The 18,921-nt window shown below is 43.7% G+C and overlaps 1 protein-coding gene across 1 annotated transcript in view; it reads right to left on the bottom strand.

The window, feature by feature from the left end:
- Window positions 1–4,560: 4,560 nt before the first annotated feature.
- SSRP1 (structure specific recognition protein 1) overlaps window positions 4,561–18,921 on the bottom strand; it is a 135,194-nt gene continuing 120,833 nt past the window's right edge. The window contains exons 14-16 of the mRNA XM_082269205.1: window positions 18,430–18,524; window positions 18,168–18,342; window positions 4,561–4,827 (exon numbers count right to left, since the gene is read on the bottom strand). Coding sequence (XP_082125331.1) covers window positions 4,774–4,827; window positions 18,168–18,342; window positions 18,430–18,524 — 324 coding nt within the window. The 3' untranslated portion in view covers window positions 4,561–4,773. The remainder of the gene's footprint in view (window positions 4,828–18,167; window positions 18,343–18,429; window positions 18,525–18,921) is intronic.

Here is an 18,921-nt window from a genome sequence, read left to right on the forward strand (position 1 = left end):
TTGGCAGCAAGGATGGGAAATGTCATTATAATGGGGGACTTTAATTATCCAGATATAGACTGGGCAGAAGGAACGGCGCATTCAGCCAAGGCTCGGCAGTTCCTAAATGTTTTGCAGGACAATTTCATGGGTCAGATGGTGAATGCACCGACAAAAAACAATGCGGTACTTGACCTACTGATTACCAACAATTCAGACCTGTTTACGAATATAGAAATACGGGGCAACTTAGGAAACAGTGACCATAGGTCAATTCGTTTCAGTATTAATCATAGTAATAGGAAACACAACGGTAATATAGGAACATTGAATTTCAAAAGAGCCAATTTCCCAAAACTGCGCTCGCTGCTAGAAAATATCAAATGGAATAGAACCCTGGGTGGCTAAACGCCAACATAAAAATGCATATTGATACTAAAGAAAAGGCCTTCAAAAAATACAAGACTGAGGGGTCATTGGCAGCATTCAAGCATTACAAAGAGTGTAATAAGAAACGTAAAGACGAAATCAAGGCGGCTAAAATAGAAAACGAGAGACATATAGCAGAAGAGAGTAAAAAGAACCCCAAAAAATTATTTAAGTATATAAACATTAAGAAAGCAAGGCCAGAACACATTGGCCCCATAACAGATGACAAAGAAAATATTGCCACACAGGACAGAGAAAAGGCGGAAGTGTTAAATAATTTCTTCTCTTCAGTCTTCACAAAAGAATTGGGGGGCTACACTAACCCAGCTTGTAAGGCCAAACTAAATAACACACCTCAGGATGTACCGCCATGACTAACAGAAGAGACTTAGAACTAAACTAGAGAAACTCAACATAAATAAATCACCGGGACCGGATGGCTTGCACCCGAGGGTTCTTAAAGAGCTCAGCCAAGTGATTGCCAGACCATTATTCTTGATCTTTTAGGATAGTTTACGGATGGGTATGGTGCCAGCTGATTGGAAAAAAGCCAACGTGGTACCAATATTTAAAAAAGGGCAGAGATATATCCCGGGTAACTATAGGCCGGTCAGCCTAACATCAGTAGTCTGCAAGATTTTGGAGGGGATGTTAAGGGACCACATACAAGATTTTAGTAATGAAAATGGTATTAGTAGTAATCAGCATGGATTCATGAAAAATCGTTCTTGCCAAACCAATCTATTAACCTTCTACGATGAAGTGAGCTGCCACCTAGATAATGGTAAGCCTGTGGATGTGGTGTATCTGGACTTTGCAAAGGCCTTTGAACAGTAAGCGTTTGTGGGGAACGGTGTCAAACTAAGGAAGGTAGGTATGGACCATAAGGTGAGTATCTGGATAGAGAACTGGCTCCAGGGGAGAGTGCAAAGGGTTGTGATTAATGGGGAGTACTCGGATTGGGCGGGTGTGGAAAGTGGGGTCCCCCAGGGATCTGTCCTGTGACCAATCCCGTTTAATTTATTCATAAATGATCTAGAGGAGGGGATATCTAGTACAATCTCAGTATTTGCGGATGATACTAAACTAAGCATGCCAATATCTTTTATGCAGGATGTGGAAACCTTACAAGCGGACCTGAACGGCGTGCTGACGTCATCCCCGGAAGCGTTCTGAGAGAGCGGATGTGCTTTGCCGTCCGGCCGGCGGCTCTTACACACCCTACATGCTTTTATTCTTCTATGTGAATGTAAGTGTATTTCTTTTAACATTAAATTAGTCATTAAGATTTTACACTATTGGCGTTTTCCTTTTGTCGGGATTGGTCTGGTTTATCTGCTGGCATTACCCTTCACCTGACCCTGGTTCCTGAGATTGTCTGCTGTTGGTGTCTTATGCTGGGGGAGCGCACAGAGCAAGACTACATCCTGAGCAACTTAATATCTTGGTCTGGTAAGGGGCTCAGAGTGTTCTTGAGTGTCACTGCTGACGTTCGGGTGTACTCAGGATCTTTCCTACTTCTGCTGATTATATTTCTCAATTTGGTAAGAGGCTACTCAATCAGTGGTGGTTCTCCCTCCTTCTTCAACACTGGGATTGTTATTTATGCCTTTTTTTATATTTTCTCTGGTAAGCAGTTTCACAACTGGTGACGGATACTCACACCTTTATGTGGTGGAATTTTTTAAGGTTATCAGTTAACACTTATCGTTACAGTATTATGCTATGGAGTGTTTTTCTTTTTTTCATGATTTATGACACTACAATCTGAGTGTCCAACACAGAATTCCTCACAATCAAGTCAGCCTTGCATGTGAATCCCGCAATTTTTAATTGCTTGTCTGGTAAGCACATTACCTAAGAGACTCTGGATTGCTAGTGTGCTGATCAAGATTTACATTATCATTTTCTCAACATATTTCACGTTCACACTTTGGGACTTTGTTTTTTGGACATTTATTTGTTTTATATAATTTAGCGCGACTTATTTTATACATATACATTTGCGGATGATACTAAACTAAGCATGCCAATATCTTCTATGCAGGATGTGGAAACCTTACAAGCGGACCTGAACAAAATATTGGGGTGGGCAACTACATGGCAGATGAGGTTTAATGTTGAAAAATGTTAAGTAATGCACTTGGGTGCCAGAAACCAAGCTACTCACTGGGGGGGGGGGGGGGACCTCTGGGTGAGTCTAAGATGGAAAAGGACCTGGGGGTTCTGATAGACAACAGGCTTGGCAGTGGCATGCAATGCCAAGCCGCTGCAAGCAAAGCCAACAGAACACTGGGATGCATAAAAAAGGGGATTCACTCCAGAAATAAAGAGATTATTCTCCCTCTCTACAAGACTCTGGTCCGGCCACATCTGGAGTATGCTGTCCAGTTCTGGGCACCGGTCCTCAGGAAGGATGTGCTGGAACTGCAGAGAGTCCAGAGAAGGGCAACAAAAATAATTAGGGGAATGGAGGGCATCGGCTATGAGGAAAGACTACAAGCACTGGACTTATTCTCTCTCTCGAGAAGAGACGATTGAGGGGGGATATGATATCAATGTACAAATACTGTACTGGCGACCCTAGCATAAGGAACAAACTTTTCAGAGAAAGGGAATACAATAAGACACGTGGCCACTCACTAAAGCTTGAGGAAAAACGGTTTAACATTAAAATACGTAAGGGGTTCTTCACTGTCAGAGAAGTAAGGATGTGGAATTCTCTTCTAAAAGCAGTCGTATCAGCAGGGAGCATCGATAGTTTCAAAAAACTGTTAGATGGGCACCTTAAAGACCACAACATAGAGGTGTATACAATGTATGGTTAACAACACACACACACACACACACACACACACACACACACACACACACACACACACACACACACACACACACCATAGGTTGAACTGGATGGACGGATGTCTTTTTTCAACCTCACTATGTAAAAAAAAAAATCTACATAAAAAAATTACTTCTATGCCAGGAACAAAGATCCCAGCAAGTGACTAGGTCCTTACTCCTGACTAGCCAGATTAAAACGGACATCCTATGCAGGAAGAGAGAGGTTCTGCCTAGAGTCCTACTCCTGTAGGGGGTGGTATTACCCTAATGAGTCAATGAACGATAGAGAAATTGACACTTTGGGTCCAATTTAGACATTTTAACTTGGGGTGTACTCACTTTTGTTGCCAGCGGTTTAGACATTAATGGCTGTGTGTTGTTATTTTGAGGGGACAGCAAATTTACACGTTATACAAGCTGTATACTCACTACTTTACATTATAGCAAAGTGTCATTTCTTCAGTGTCACGTGAAAAGAAATAAAATATTTACAAAAATGTTTAGGGGTGTGCTATATGTAATATAGCTGTATCTATATGTAATATCATATATATATATTTTTTTTTCCTCCATTGGTTGAACTAGATGGACTTTTCAGCTAGACAAGACACATGCTGCATGACTAATAGCCAGAGGGTACAGCCAAGCTTATTTGTTTGGTGAGCCTTCATAAACATTACAGCACCCTGCCAATTTGGTCACAAAAACTATCATGGAGATTGCTGCTCACTGGATACAGTTCCGCACAGAAATGGATGACATGAAGTGTCCTGTGATGTATGATAAGAAATATAGAACTGGTACAATGTACTTTCCTTCAAAGCAATCGTGCTGGTGTTTAGGGACTTGCTACTTAAGTATCTATCATTGTCATAGGAGGGTGGTTAAAGTTTTTGTTGCTTTACTCCCAGCAGTCAAATGGAGCGGCAGGGGAATGATGGGAAGGTAAATATGATCAGATTGTGGGCAAACTTTAAAGTAAGTCTGTTGCTTTTCCCTGCATTGGCAAAGCACAGGTTCACTTTAAGAACATGGGATAGAAACAACGGATTATATCTATTTTTATGCTTAAGCCTCTAGATTGATCTCTGCACTTTGCTTGCACCTAGGGACTCTACTTAAAGTTTCTTAACTAAATTATACACACTTAGCGCCAAAATGGCATCACTTAAGTACTAGATGGCAGGTGCAGGGTGTGAAGGCTGTACAATTAAATTAGCAATTAGCTCAACCTCTCAGAATGTAGGAAATGAAATTTGCAAGAAACCGGAAGAAAATCAAAATAATATTTTATTACAAGGAAAAAAAAAAAAGTAAATCCAGAACACTGAAAAGGAACGGCGGGTGAGAAATTTTAGAGACGAGATGGAGGTTTCCAGAGAATAGGCTTATGCTTGTAGCTTCAGGGATAGAAATCCACACTCTCCTCTGTACTGCACTCAACTCCCACAAGCCCAACACGAATTTGGAAACAGTTCATTCATCTTCAGACGTGTAACAGCTAAATCAAGTATCTACTATTCAGTCTGAATCATTAGAACTCGGAGGAGTACTGGCCATCTCTTCATCTGATCCCTGAAAAAAAAATAAAAAATACATAAATTTTTCAAGTGCACAATTTATTTATTTATTTTTTTTTAACAAGGACAAAACATGAGGATATGACATGAGGATATGAATGGTAGAAGCTTTTATTATAAAAATTTTAGTAATTTTTGAAACTTTGTGATCAGCTAAGGTCCCACACCATATGCCTAGCACCACCAATTTGGTTACAAAGAACGGAGATTTAGAAAAGGAGAACTAAACCTCACATTAGTTTCTCCATAGATTTATTTTTTACTTTCTACTGATAACCGCTATGCCTGTCAAGCTTTGCTCTCTCTCAACGTAATATAGATACCAACATTCATACATTAAGAGAGAAACATTAAATGGCTCTTATCTGTCAATCGCAAATATTTAGGTTTTTCAATGGAATGATGAATAAAACTTAGGTGCAAAGTGCAGTACCTATATTTTTTTTTAATGTTGTCTTGCCTGCAAATTCCATATCCTGGAGTACAGTACAGGACACAAGCAGGAAATTGATACACCAAAGTTATAGGGGGGAGTAGCATGCATGGCGGTGACCACGAGGAGCTCCCTGGGTCCCGAACACCATGGCGTCACCAAGCTCCGGGATCCAGCTGATCGTCTAGCGTGTCTGTCCAGACTGCCCCACCGATCCCACGCTCAGCAGCCACCGCTGTGGTCCCCTGCAATAGCCCGTAGCAGGTTGGATGTGAGCCAGGTGGCACAGGTGGCTTCCTCGCTGCTTTTACCTCCCTGCTCGGGGGGTTCCTGTGCCAAGCTTCGCACACGGCTTCGGCCGTGAAGGAGGCAGAGGCTGCCAGAAGCCACTGGAGCTTGGAGGAGAATGCATCGCTGCTACATCTCCTGCTTGTGTGGGAAGCCCAGGCTCAGACTCCTCACCGTTTATGCTACAGCTTGACCACAGGTCCCGGAGACTTCAAGAAGAGAAGCTGGCCCTGATGACGAGGAAGTGAGACCATACTTCCTCACCACCAGATACTCTATGTATGTACAGTTTTTTTTTCTACAGTTCTAAAGTGAATGGGGGAGCCATAATTATATTTTTTGCTCCTCCTGCCCTTTATGTTCTGAAAGACTTGGTTTGACACCCCCTACCCACTTGCCAACCTGCTGATCCACTACTGGGACAATAATACACAAAACGGAGAGAGAGAGATCTCTGCAGTTTATGTTTTTTAATGTCTTTTGGATTACACTAAAGCCATTGATTATAAGCCGTAAAAATTTATACTATACTAATCTCTCCACTTTAATACATAATCCATTTTATCCAGCAGCCTAACCACCTTGATTTCCCAGGACTCCAAAAGAGGATGGCAGCAGAGAGTAGAGGAAAATAGTTTGGGCTTTAGTTTTTCAGCTCGTAAAACGCTTATCACTGAGGTCTCAAAACGCCCAAGAAGCAAAATCACATTTATTTCAAAGGCCCATATGAGCGTTTTGTCACCTGAAGCAAAACACCTGAAGCTCAAAAAAGTACCTGAGCTTTTTTGGCAGATTACAAGCCTGCCTCCAAACACCTGAAGAAATGCCTTCAAAACGCCCCAAAAAAAACGAAACTCAGGTGTGAGCAGAGATGTATAGTAACGAAGTAGAACTACTTAAGTACTGTACTTAAGTACCGAAATGCGGTATCTGTACTTTCCTAGAGTAGAATTTTTTTCTCCTACTTCTACTTTTACTTCACTACATTTTTTCGATGATTTCGATACTTCTACTCAAGTATTTTTTTTTTTTTGCTGCATAGTTACTCGTTACTTTTAAAAAAATTACCACTGCCAGAACAGTAGATGGCAGGTTGCATAAAGCTCAAAAAAATGTGTATAATGTCATTTGTAAATCAGCGCATACGAAAATAAAGGCTGTTTATAATAAAAGCTGCTATACCAAATCTTTCCAATAAAAAGAAAATATGAAACAAACAAATAAATGGTGCTACAGCGCTTAAAGTGCATCAAGAAACTACTAACAAACACAGGTTAATCATTTGAATAAATCATTTGAAATAATAAAAACAATATGATGTTCAAACTTTTGACTTATTTCTTTAATAACTACATAACACAGTACTTGTACTTCTACTTTCAGTACTTGAGTAGAAATTTTTTTTTCAAAACTACTGGTACTTTTTACTTTTAGTACTTAAGTAGCAAATTTTTTGAAAAAACTACTTGCAATACTTAAGTAAAAAAAATGTTGAATACTTTAGTACTTCTACTTAAGTAACTTTTTCTGCGAGCACTTCCACTTCTACTCAAGTAATTTTTTGATCGAGCACTTGTACTTTTACTCAAGTAGAAATTTCGAGTACTTTATACAAGTCTGGGTGTGAGTGCCGCCTTAATTTACATAAATTACATAAAACTCTTTACCCCTGAAATATAAAAAATGTTGACCACTAATTGTGCCACATCCAAATGTATGTACAAAGAACAAAAAGAACAGAACCCCGTCCTGTATCAGGAGGACTTGGCATAGGTGTGAGACTATAGATCAAGCATTGTTGAGGGATCAAAAAATATATTAATAAAAATGTATCACAACATTTGATCAGCATCAATAATAAAAAATATGAAAATACAAAAAGCATATTAGAAATAGAACCTCGAAGGGCCAATTCTGACACCTTTCCTAGCTAGGGAAATCCCCATGGAAAGTCCCAACTGGGGGTGTCTATGGGTAGAGGTAACCTCCGTAGGTTAACGTAGTTTCGCCGTTTGCATAGCTTATTCAGTACCCACATCTGGGTGGAAAATCTAATAAATTGCTTACAGAGAATTATGGAAATTTTATCAGAGCAATATGACAAGGACATTTTAGAGCTAGATGAGCACAGATCTCTTTTTGATCTAAATCAGCCTATATGGTCCCACCCGAGTTTTGGGGAAAAAAAAAAAAACTACAGGATTATCTTGAACAATATACCATGGATGTAATCCAGTATAAAGAGCAAAAAAAATGGATTTTTGTAAGATCTTACCGTAAAATCCTTTTCTCTGTCGCTCATTGACAGACGCAGTCCTCTTGATTAATATCAATTGGGTTATACTGCCCTCTACAGGAGTAGGACACTAGGCAGAAGAAAACGTTCTGGCCACACCTTAGGGGCAGTCCCAGAGGGTATATCCTCTCACTTCCTGCTACAGGATGTCCGTTATGTCACAAAGCAGTGTCAGAGAATTTAACCCAACCCAACATAGAGGGGCGGGTACTGCGTCTGTCAATGAGCTTAAGAGAAAAGGATTTTACGGTAAGATCTTACAAAAATCAATTTTTCTCTTTCGCTCATTGACAGACGCAGTCCTCTTGATTAATATCAATTGGGACGTCCCAAAGCAGTGCCACAAATGAGGGGTGGGATAATGGAAATCAAAATCCAATCCAGAAGGCCCAACCGGAGCCAACCAGAAGCATCAAGGACTCATCGAGCAAAAAGATGAGACCCCAAGTGAAAAACCCAACAAACCCTCGAGGTAGACCAACGGTCTTCTCAAATAGCGGCCTGCAGGAACCTTGCGGCCAAAAGAGGCATCCGCCGATGCCAGCACATCAACCTTATACAATTTTGTAAAGGTATGAACAGACGACCAGGTAGACGCCTTGCAAACCTGAACCACTGACGCCTGATGGCGGAAGGCCCAGGAAGCACTAAGCGCCCGAGTGGAGTGCGCCTTAACAGGGAACGGAGAATCCCGACCCTTAATAGAATAAGCCTGTACCACCGTCTGTCTGATCCATTTGGAGATAGTCGCTGCAGACGCAGGCAACCCCTTTCTAGGGCCATCCGTGATCACAAAAAGTGAATCCGTCTTACGAAACGAGTTCGTAGTAGTCAAATATACCCTGATCGCCCGAACCACATCCAAGGAGTGTAACGCAAACTCCCAAGGATGGCTGGGCTTAGGACACAGGGAAGGTAACACAATATCCTCATTCAGATGAAACTCTGAAACCACTTTAGGAAGGAAGGATGGATTCGGACGAAGAACCACCTTATCCTTATGTACCACCAGATCTGGGGAACAACAGGCCAATGTGGCCAGTTCTGACACCCTGCGTGCAGAAGTGATAGCCACCAAAAAGGCCACCTTCTGGGATAGCAAGGGAATCTCCCTAATATCTTCAAAGGGAGGTTTCTGAAGAACCGACAACACCAAATTAAGATCCCAGGCGGTAAGAGCGCGCGCACCGGCGGAGCCAGGTGCCGCACCCCCTGGATGAAATTCCGTACCAAGGAATGAGTAGCCAAAGGCTTCTGAAAGAAGATTGCCAACGCTAAAACCTGACCCTTGATAGTGCTCAAAGGACAGTTTCTGCTCAACTCCCTTTTGCAGAAAAGCCAATATTCTGGCCACCGAGTAGGAACGTGGAGGAAACCCAAGGGATTCACACCACGCAATGTAAGACTTCCATGTGCGCTGATAGACCTTTCTGAAAAATCGCTTTCCTTGCTTTAATCAGAGTAGGAATAACTGAAGCCGACAACCCTTTGTCCTTCAGCACCTGGGTCTCAACAGCCAGGCCGTTAAGCCAGCGATCGTAAAACAGCATGGAAGATCGGTCCCTGAGACAGCAGATCCTTCCTGAGGAGGAAGTCGCCAAGGGACATCCGTGACCAGCCTGACCAGGTCAGCGTACCAGGCCCGACGGGGCCAATCCGAAGTCACAGGGATGACTGGAATTCCCTCCACCTTTCTCCTGCGAAGAAGTTTCGGCAGCAAATTGGGAGGAGGGAAGGCATACAGTAGCTGGTACTGCCCCCACGGGGCGACCAGCGCGTCTGCGGTGTCTGCTAGAGGATCGCGGGAGCGAGCTACAAACCTCCGCACCTTCCTGTTGAGCCGAGATGCCAACAGATCTATATCCGGGGTGCCCCAATGAAGGCACATTTGGTGAAATACCTCTGGATGAAGAGACCATTCCCCTTGATCCAGAATCTGACGGCTGAGAAAATCTGCCTGCCAATTTTCCACCCCCGGAATGAATACCGCGGAGAGAGCTGGAACAAATTGTTCCTGCCAACGAAGGATGCCGGCCACTTCTATGGCCGTCAGGTCACTCTTGGTGCCCCCCTGGTGATTGACGTAAGCCACTGCCGTGGCATTGTTCGACTGAATCCGCACCGGGCTGCCCCGGAGCTGCTCGGTCCAGTGAATCAGACAAAGTCTGATCACTCTCAGTTCCAATACATTTAATCGGTAACCTGGATTCTTCCAGGGACCAGGGCCTTTGAGCAGATAGTCTGCCGAGAACCCCACCCGGATAGTCTGGCATCCGTGGTGACAATAGTCCAATAGATTGGACGAAATGACTTCCCCTGACTGAGCATTGGTGACCGAAGCCACCAAACCAGAGATTCCCTGGTTTGTTCGCTCAGCCGGATACGATTGTCCAGGGAATCGGGATTCCGGTTCCATTTGAGAAGAATCTCCTTTTGGAAAATTCGGGTATGAGACTGGGCAACCGGTACTGCCTCGAAGGAGGGCACCATCAGTCCCAGAACCCTCATGCAAATCTGAAGGGAAGGCCAGTTGACAGACAATCACAACTGAGTCATCGACTGAATCCTCTGGAGTTTCTCCGCAGGGAGAAACACCTTTGCCAAGGATGTATCTAAAGTTAGGCCCAGATAGTCCAGTCTCCTGGTGGAGACGAGGGATGATTTCTGCAGGTTCACCAGCCACCCGAACTGTTCCAAAGAGACCATGGTGATCTCCAAGTTTGGCAACAGAGCCTAAGGAGACTCTGCACAGACAAGAAGGTCGTCCAGGTAGCCTAAAACCGACATGCCTCGCTGTCGCAACAGCGTCAAATTCGGGGTAAAAACACTTTTGTGAAGACCCGGGGAGCAGAGGAGAGACCAAGGGGTAACGCCACAACTGATAATGGTTCTCTCCCACAGCAAAGCGAAGGAACGCTGATGTCCTGCATAAATGGGAATGTGAAGCTAGGTATCTGATGTCTATGGATGCCAAACAATCCATCTGATGCAGGGAGGCCTCCACTGTGCGAATGGACTCCCTTTTGAGTTTTTGCACCCGGACAAAATAATTAAGGGCCCTTAAGTCCAGAATTGGACGCAGCTTGCCCTCTTTCCTGGGTACTGTGAACAGGTTCGAGTAGAATCCCTGAAACGTTTTCCCCCCAAGGGACCGGACCACTCCTTGCCCAGCAGAGCCTTTAAGCGATCCGGGATAGTCGTATGTAGGAAGGGAAGAATCGCACCGGTGGAAATGATCGAAAACTCGATCTTGTATCCTGCCCGTATGACCTCGCAAACCCATTTGTCTGGATTTCTGGAAAGCCACGGGTCCGGAAACCGGTGAAGACGTCCCCCCACCCCAGATATGGGTGGGGGCGCACCTTCAGGCTGTGTAGTCTTATTTTCAGGTCTGGAAGGATCGGATCTTTGTTACCCGACCAGCGTTAAGCCTACAGCACCTGGTATTCCCAGGCGGTTTCTCATACAGGTACTAAACAGGCCCAAGCCTGTTTAGTTTCCGAGATCAGACGAGATCGGGCGCATTCAAGGTGCGTAGGTCCGTAGGCCCCCTTAAAACCCCCTGCGGGGTCTTTGGAGGAGCTCGCCTTATTACTCGCCTTAGAGGAACGAAACAATTTTTTATGAACAGAAAAAGAAGGTCCCCGTCTGCGACGAGGTCCCTTACCTTTCGTAGCCTGTGGTAGAAAGGTGCTCTTGCCTCCAATGAGACCCTTGATAATTTTAACCAAGGTAGCACCAAACAGGCGATCCCTTTGAAAAGGGGGGGATCAGCCAAAAGCTCTTTTGGAAGCTTAATACGCTGACCAGCACTTTAACAATAACATGCACCGAAGGACCCCGCCGAGATCGATACCCGCCCCAACAATGGAGCGGTGTCCAGGGCGGCGTCACAGACAAGCTGTAGCGCTTGTATCATTTGCTCCAGCAAGTCCGATACTGCCGGGGGGAGACTTCTCCCCTCCAGATCTCGGCGCAACAACTTGGTCCACTCTGTCAATGTTTGTGCAACCAGAGCAATAGTGAACACTGGCCTAAAGGCTGACCCTATCAGGGAAAATATCGAGCGGGATAAAGATTCCGCCTTACGGTCCACTGGATCCCGAAAAGACGGAGCATCCTCCAACGGGATAACAGTAGCTTTATTTAGTCTGGAAACCGGCGAATCCACCGATGGTGGTACCGTCCATTTATTAAGGAGAGATTCTTCAAACGGATAGCGTCTAGCAATGCGTTTGGAAATACCAGGGGTTCGTTTTTGAACGGACCCATTCTTCCTTAATTATATCTTGAAAACATTTGGGCAAAGGAAACACCTTTGCCGTCTTGGTAGGCTTGCGAGTACCAAAGGCAATTCTTAAGGTTTCCCGCACAGACACAATCAGTGCATCTACTAGCGCTTCATTTTGCGCTATAGCGGAGGGAGAGATGTCCTCCTCACTCTCCGAGTAGATGGGACATGAGACACTAGCCTCAGAAGAGGGGCCTGCAGCTGCTGCGACAGGCTCAGAATCTGTATCTGAAAATGTCAGATGAGATAGGGGTAGGCGGGGGTCGCTTTTTTGCCCCCCGTCCCTGACAGGCCACCTCCACCCGGGATACAAAAGACTCCAAAACCACTGACAATGCATCAATAGTAATGGGGAACTGGAGGGTCCTGCGGCCACCTCGAGGGGATCAGGTGGGGATACATGTGTTGGCAGGGTCCATGATTAATCCAAGAACACTTGCCAGAAAACAAGCATTGAAAAAGAAAAAAAACTTTTTTTTTTTTGTAATCCCCCAGCGCAACAGCGCCCCTCAGTGTTACCTGCTTCGGACCCCCACAGAGAGAGAGAGAGAGACCCCAAGGCTCACTACCTGATGCCCAGAAGCTTCTACCGAACTGCTCTCAGCGCTGTCCTTTACAGAACAGGAAGTCTTGTGGATCGTTTTCCCGGGTAAAGGAGGCGGCTCCGCCCCTTTACATGCCTTCCGGCACTCCCACTGCTACTCCTCGGGTAGCTGGGTGTATCCAAAATGGCCGCCCCCATGCAGGAGACACCAGGCTATGCCAAAATGGTGGCCCCACGCGGCCTGCGGAAGGATGGCGGCGGCCTGCGGATTCTGTGCAGCCTGCGGGAGGATGGCGGTAGTCCATGAAGCTGCATCACTAGCATTAGGTAGGTGCTTGATCATATCACCCTCTCTTACATGACTACTTCAAACAGTAACGCCAGCGGCGCCCTGTCCCCATCCCTGACTGATCTCAGTCATGGCTTCCTCCTTTTACAGCGCCAATTCTTTGTAGTGACTATCAGATAGTCAGCTCCCAAACCAAGCCTCCTGGAGTGGTTTCTCTTATTCACCAAATCACACTATCAAGAGGGAGATCTGTGAAGCATGTCATAGGATAGAGGGGGAACCCAGGATCAAGAGGGTCCGACCATCCACAGAGGGGCCCGTATCCATTCCCAAAACCCGACAGGGGAGAGGGGGAACATTCTACTCACCATACCGGAACAGGCGGGCACCCACTCCTAACAGAACCCCTCTCCTCCGAGGTGGGGGGGCTGTCGACCAATACGGACGCCGCGACTCAGTTTCCGACTGGTCGTAGGCGTCCTGGCGAGAGGTTTAACTCGCAGGGCCAGTCCCCATCCAGTGGGACTATGTCGCAGGCCGACCCAGCACGGAGCTAGGGCCTGCACGCGCTCGTAGGCTGACTGGGGTGACCACTGGATCTCAACATCCAGCCCGTCGCCCAGCTCCAGCATAATTGTTTAAATGTGTCGCGGCCGATCCAGCGCGGAGCAGGAATCTGCACGCGCTTGTAGGCCGGCTGGGGTGACCAATGGACCTCAACATCCAGCCCGTCGCCCAGATCTGGCATAATTGCTTGAAGATCTCACAGGAACAACTGGAGAAAAAAGCTAACTAAAAAGAATTTATCTAAAAAATCTTGCCAGGACCAAAGATCCCAGCAAGGAACTTAGGTCCTTACTCCTGACTAGACAGAAAAAAAAACTGACATCCTGTAGCAGGAAGTAAGAGGATATACCCTCTGGGACTGCCCCTAAGGTGTGGACAGAACGTTTTCTTCTGCCTAGTGTCCTACTCCTGTAGAGGGCAGTATAACCCAATTGATATTAATCAAGAGGACTGCGTCTGTCAATGAGCGACAGAGAAATGTACACGGGATAAAATGGCTTTATCGCACAGCCTATAGATGGGGGGGAAGGTGGAGAGCGAGGAGGGGAAAGGGGGGGGGGGGGGTTAGGCACCCACGGGGAAAAGGGAGGGGAGTAACCAGAAACGTCCCTAGAGAATCCAAGAGAGGGACAAGAATTTGACTAATCAAATGCTGCAACAGTTTTTCATTTTTGGATTGGAGACATCAGTATCCTATAAAACGCTCTAAGCACATTGGTGTGAAGACATGTAGTAGATATTACTTAGAAAGTTTATTTTGATATAGCCAAAGCCATAGACACTATAGGTGATGGTCTTCGAAACTGTCTTTTGCATAGGCACTTTCGAACAATCTTGTTCCAGCACCAATTCGGTTTTCATCTACTATCACTGTCAGTACGAACACAGCTAATATAAATTCACAATCCCTTTTTGTGGAATTACAGAGGCATGGACCAACCATGCACACGAGCACATACACAGGACACAAATAAAGCTTTGGGGAATAATTTGTGGCAAGAATGACTCCCAACCTAAAGGACTGAATATTATTAATTTGTCTTTACATCAACTTACCCTAGCTGAGAAGAAACTTCTCAGCTTGGGTCTTACATTTTGTCCAATGCAGGATATTGAGGTCTTTGGAAACTGTAAAGGATGTAAATTTATTTGCACGTAAATTGACATTCTTGTTTGATCAAGATAGGAATAAAATGAAGGACAACATTTTATTAGATCAGTGCAAGGACTTTACCAAAGACTTTCGGGCATTACGGATTTGATGGAATTGTTCGAAGGAAATTAAGGGGCCTCTCAGAGTGAAACTCCACAGCCCAATAACTACTGAAACCCTTACCTCTCAAAAACCTGTGATGAAAAAGAAATCAAATAAATTTCCCCCTCCCCAAACAAACCCGACTATATGGGCATTTGTGACACAGGTTTGTAAGGAAATTAATGAAATTCATACACAAGGATATTCCACAGGCAATCTCACAAATCCGCAAAAAGATGCCTTAAGGAGTCTTGGCCAGAATAAAAACTGTATAATCAAGCCTTCTGATAAAGGGGGTAATGTGGTCCTAATGGACCAAGAACAATATTGCATCATGTGTTTGGAAATTTAAACAAATCGAGAATGGTATCGGACAATTTCGATGGATGTGACTGATACTCTTTCCTTGGAGATCTGCAAGATTTTCGATCCAGACTGGATAATAATTTCAGTCTAACATTTACCATGGAATACAGCCTGATCATATCACATTCCTAGACATTAAGGTCAGAAAACAACAGGATGGATCGATACAAACCACGCTGTACCGCAAACCTACGGTGGGCAATACCCTCCTTGCGCAGAGTTTTCACCCCAAACCATTATGAAGTCGTGTACCTTTCAGTCAATATCCAAGATTGCGTTGTATATGCTCTGACGATAATGACTTCCTTACCCAATATAATGCCCTCAGAGACAGACTGCTACAATGAGGTTATTCTCACAGCTGCCTAAAAAAGGCCTTTATTAAAAGTAAAAAAAATCCACTTGGGAGGAGGTACTGTTTCATAACCCCCAAAAAATACCCTGAGACGGTTAGAGTAATCACTACATTTAATCGTCAACACACTCATGTCTGTAGAATTCTTCAAAAAAAATTGGTATCTAACTAAATGACTCCATTCTTCAAAAATATATTAGGGACAACCCAGAAATCACCTATTGTAGGGTGAAATCGTTGAAAGAAAATTACTCAAACTCACTTTGGAGACACTTGGGAGCCCACTCTCAAGCAGGAAATTAGAGGCACTTTGACAATGTAGATTGTGCGAATTTTGTCAATGGATATTCGAAAATTTAACATTATATACCTTCCGAATGGCAGACTCCATAGGGTTCCCCACTATGTTGACTGCCAGATCATAGGAATCGTATATATTGTTTTGTAACTGTGGAGTGTTTTACATAGGGAAGACCAAACGCCAATTTTGGCATAGGATCAAGGACCACACTATACTAGGGGAGTAGCAACAAGCTATCCACTCCTATTGGGTGACATATCGCTTTAACATATAAATGGGACACTAGTGATATTAACTTTGCGGCTTTAGAACGGATATTTCCGGACTCTAGGGGAGGAGATTTTGACAAAATAATCCTCCAACAAGAAGCCCGATGGATTTACAATTCACAAGCCACTGCGGCACCAGTACTAAACGAGGCTATGAGCTTCAAACCCTATATATAAAGTGGGTAGCTTGTTTCGCTCCCTGGTATGTTTGGTCCTTGCTCCTAATCTTCCCTCTAATGTTTGAGGGGAGCCCCTTTTTTGCCTGTTCCTCTCTTCCCCCATGAACAGATGGACATTGTGAACCTTATATTTCTCCCATGCATATATAAACTGACCAGTATAGATTGGCCTGTCTAAAGAATAAGCCTGTCACTTATATATCTTCCTAAATGTTGCAATAAAGACTGTATATTTTATACTGTGGATATTTGAAGCGATAATGTCAGCTGCAAACACATAATATTGTATATGGTTGTAAATAAATTTTTTGTGATTGTTACTTTTTTCTTTCCCCAAATTTGTTTTCTGAAACCCTGTTTTTGGATGGACTGTGGCTGTCGGTGTCACCATGGGCGGGTACATGCGTTCCACACGGACAGGAATATACCACACTATTCCTGACCATCGCTCTATGAAGCCCCTTGCTTCCATCCGCTTATATACAGGGTTTTTCCTGTATAGTGTTATCGTTTGCAAGCAGGAAGAGGTCTCTCTTCCTGTTCAAAAGTGAGGCTTGGGCTCCGCCACATCCCGCGCTAATTGCACATGCGCGGCAGATGGAACGCATGCGGCATAATTGAAGTCAGCAACTTACGTCTTTTCTTACTTTATATATCCGCTATACAGCTGAGACATCAGAACCTGAAGTGCCGGGTATGATGCGCGGCATCGTGGGGACATAAATAGGACTCCCTGACACTGTCTCAGCATCTTGCTTCTTTGGGAGACCAGAGACATAGTACATGGCGCTCACTATTGGCATGTTTTTTTTTTTTCATTTTGACTTCCAGTTTACGAGGACAAACTCTTTGATACACCAGGAAGAGGGTTAGCTCACCAATTGTCCCTTTTGCTGCAATCTTTTTTTTTTTTTTTTTAGCTGGTGGCCTTATACGACAAGTTGCTGCATATCCCAATTGGCAATACATTTTTACCTCCTGTTACAGCTACTTAGTTACATAGGGTGATAATCCTATACCTGATCATGAGATACTTTTTCAGCGTGTACCTAATATAAGCACTTTTGGGATTGAGCTAAATTTCAAAATATAAGCAGACAGGTATTAGGTGATGAACTATCAACTACTACTTTACTAGACTCTGTAATGCCGTTATATAATGCGGCATAATTGAAGTCAGCAACTTACGTCTTTTCTTACTTTATATATCCGCGATACAGCTTCTCTTGACATCTAGACAATGAGGCCTGGCTAGGGTGATATCCCATTAGTCCCTGTATGCGTCGGGGAGGCATTTTATGATGACCCAGTGTACCCCATCAGTGTTTTTGTAAGTAATCAGTTTGGGGATAATTTTGTTTGCTTTCTCTTTCTATAAAAACGAAATGTGCGTATGAATGTTTATATGGGTGTTATTTTACTTATACCTAATGGATGGGTATGTTCAACAGAATGTAAGTTCCTCTTTTTTTTTGGTCCTGAAGAAGCTACGCATACAGTTAAACGAGTTGACCTACGGAGGTTACCTCTACCCATAGACACCCCCAGTTGGGACTTTCCATGGTACATTCCCTATCTGGGAAAGGTGTCAGAATCACATTTCAAACAAGCTTTTTGTATTGTTTTCATGTTTTTATTATGGATCGATGCTGATCAAATGTCATGCGACACATTAATAGGTTCAAATAAATATATTTTTTGTTATCTCAACATGCTTGATATAGTCTCACACCTAGGCCAGTAAAGTCCTCCTGATACAGAGCAGGGTTCTATTCCCTCTTTGATCTTTGTCTTTACCCCTGAATGAAAAAAGGGTCTACTTCCATAGCATAATATACCTAATAATAAATCACATGTCTACTTTATTTCATAGTGAAAAGAACATTGTATCTCAAACCTAACCTTTTTAGGTGTGCTTTCATCTGAAGAGCTCTCATCACTGGATACAAACTCTTTGCTTTTAACGGTGTTCGTTTTTACAGGTGTTCTAGCAGGAGAGGCAGGCTTCCCAGATTTTTTCTTCTCATTCTTCTCAGTCTTTCCTGATGTTTTCTTCTCTCCTTTCGACTTCTTCTCCCTTGTTGAAAAAGCAGGTTAAATATAGTAAATAATTTGGTGACAACGAGGGCTATTGTAACCTTAAAAAAAAGCAAATGCATCTCACTTTTTGGGAACTTCAGAGGGTGGGGCATTTTTGTTGTACTCTTTCATTGCTTTTTCATAGTCGCGCTTTGCTTCCTCAGCTTTACGGTCCCATTCCTGTAAAACAGAAAATTAAGGGTATTACCATAGTAGCCTATGCAATTTCCCTTAGAGTACACCTACACTCAAATATTAAAACACAATCTTATAGGGATGAATAAAGTAACAGAATAGATCAAGTGGATCTATAAAAGGTAAGCAATTCAGCTACTCTGCTGTGAGAAATTAGGTTAGGCCTTTAAATTATTTTTATACAGTGCATCCAGAAAGTATTCTTAGTGCTTCACTTTTTCCACGTTTCATGTTACAGCCTTACTGCAAAATGGATTAAAATGTATTTTCTTCAAAATTCTACAAACAATACACCACAATGACAACATAAAATAAGATGGAATGAAATAATAAAAAAAAAAAAATCACATGTACCATAAGTATTCACAGCCTTTGCCATGAC

The sequence above is a fragment of the Pelophylax lessonae genome (genome assembly GCF_965119305.1).
Source record: "Pelophylax lessonae genome assembly, chromosome: 9".
Classification (NCBI taxonomy): domain Eukaryota; kingdom Metazoa; phylum Chordata; class Amphibia; order Anura; family Ranidae; genus Pelophylax; species Pelophylax lessonae.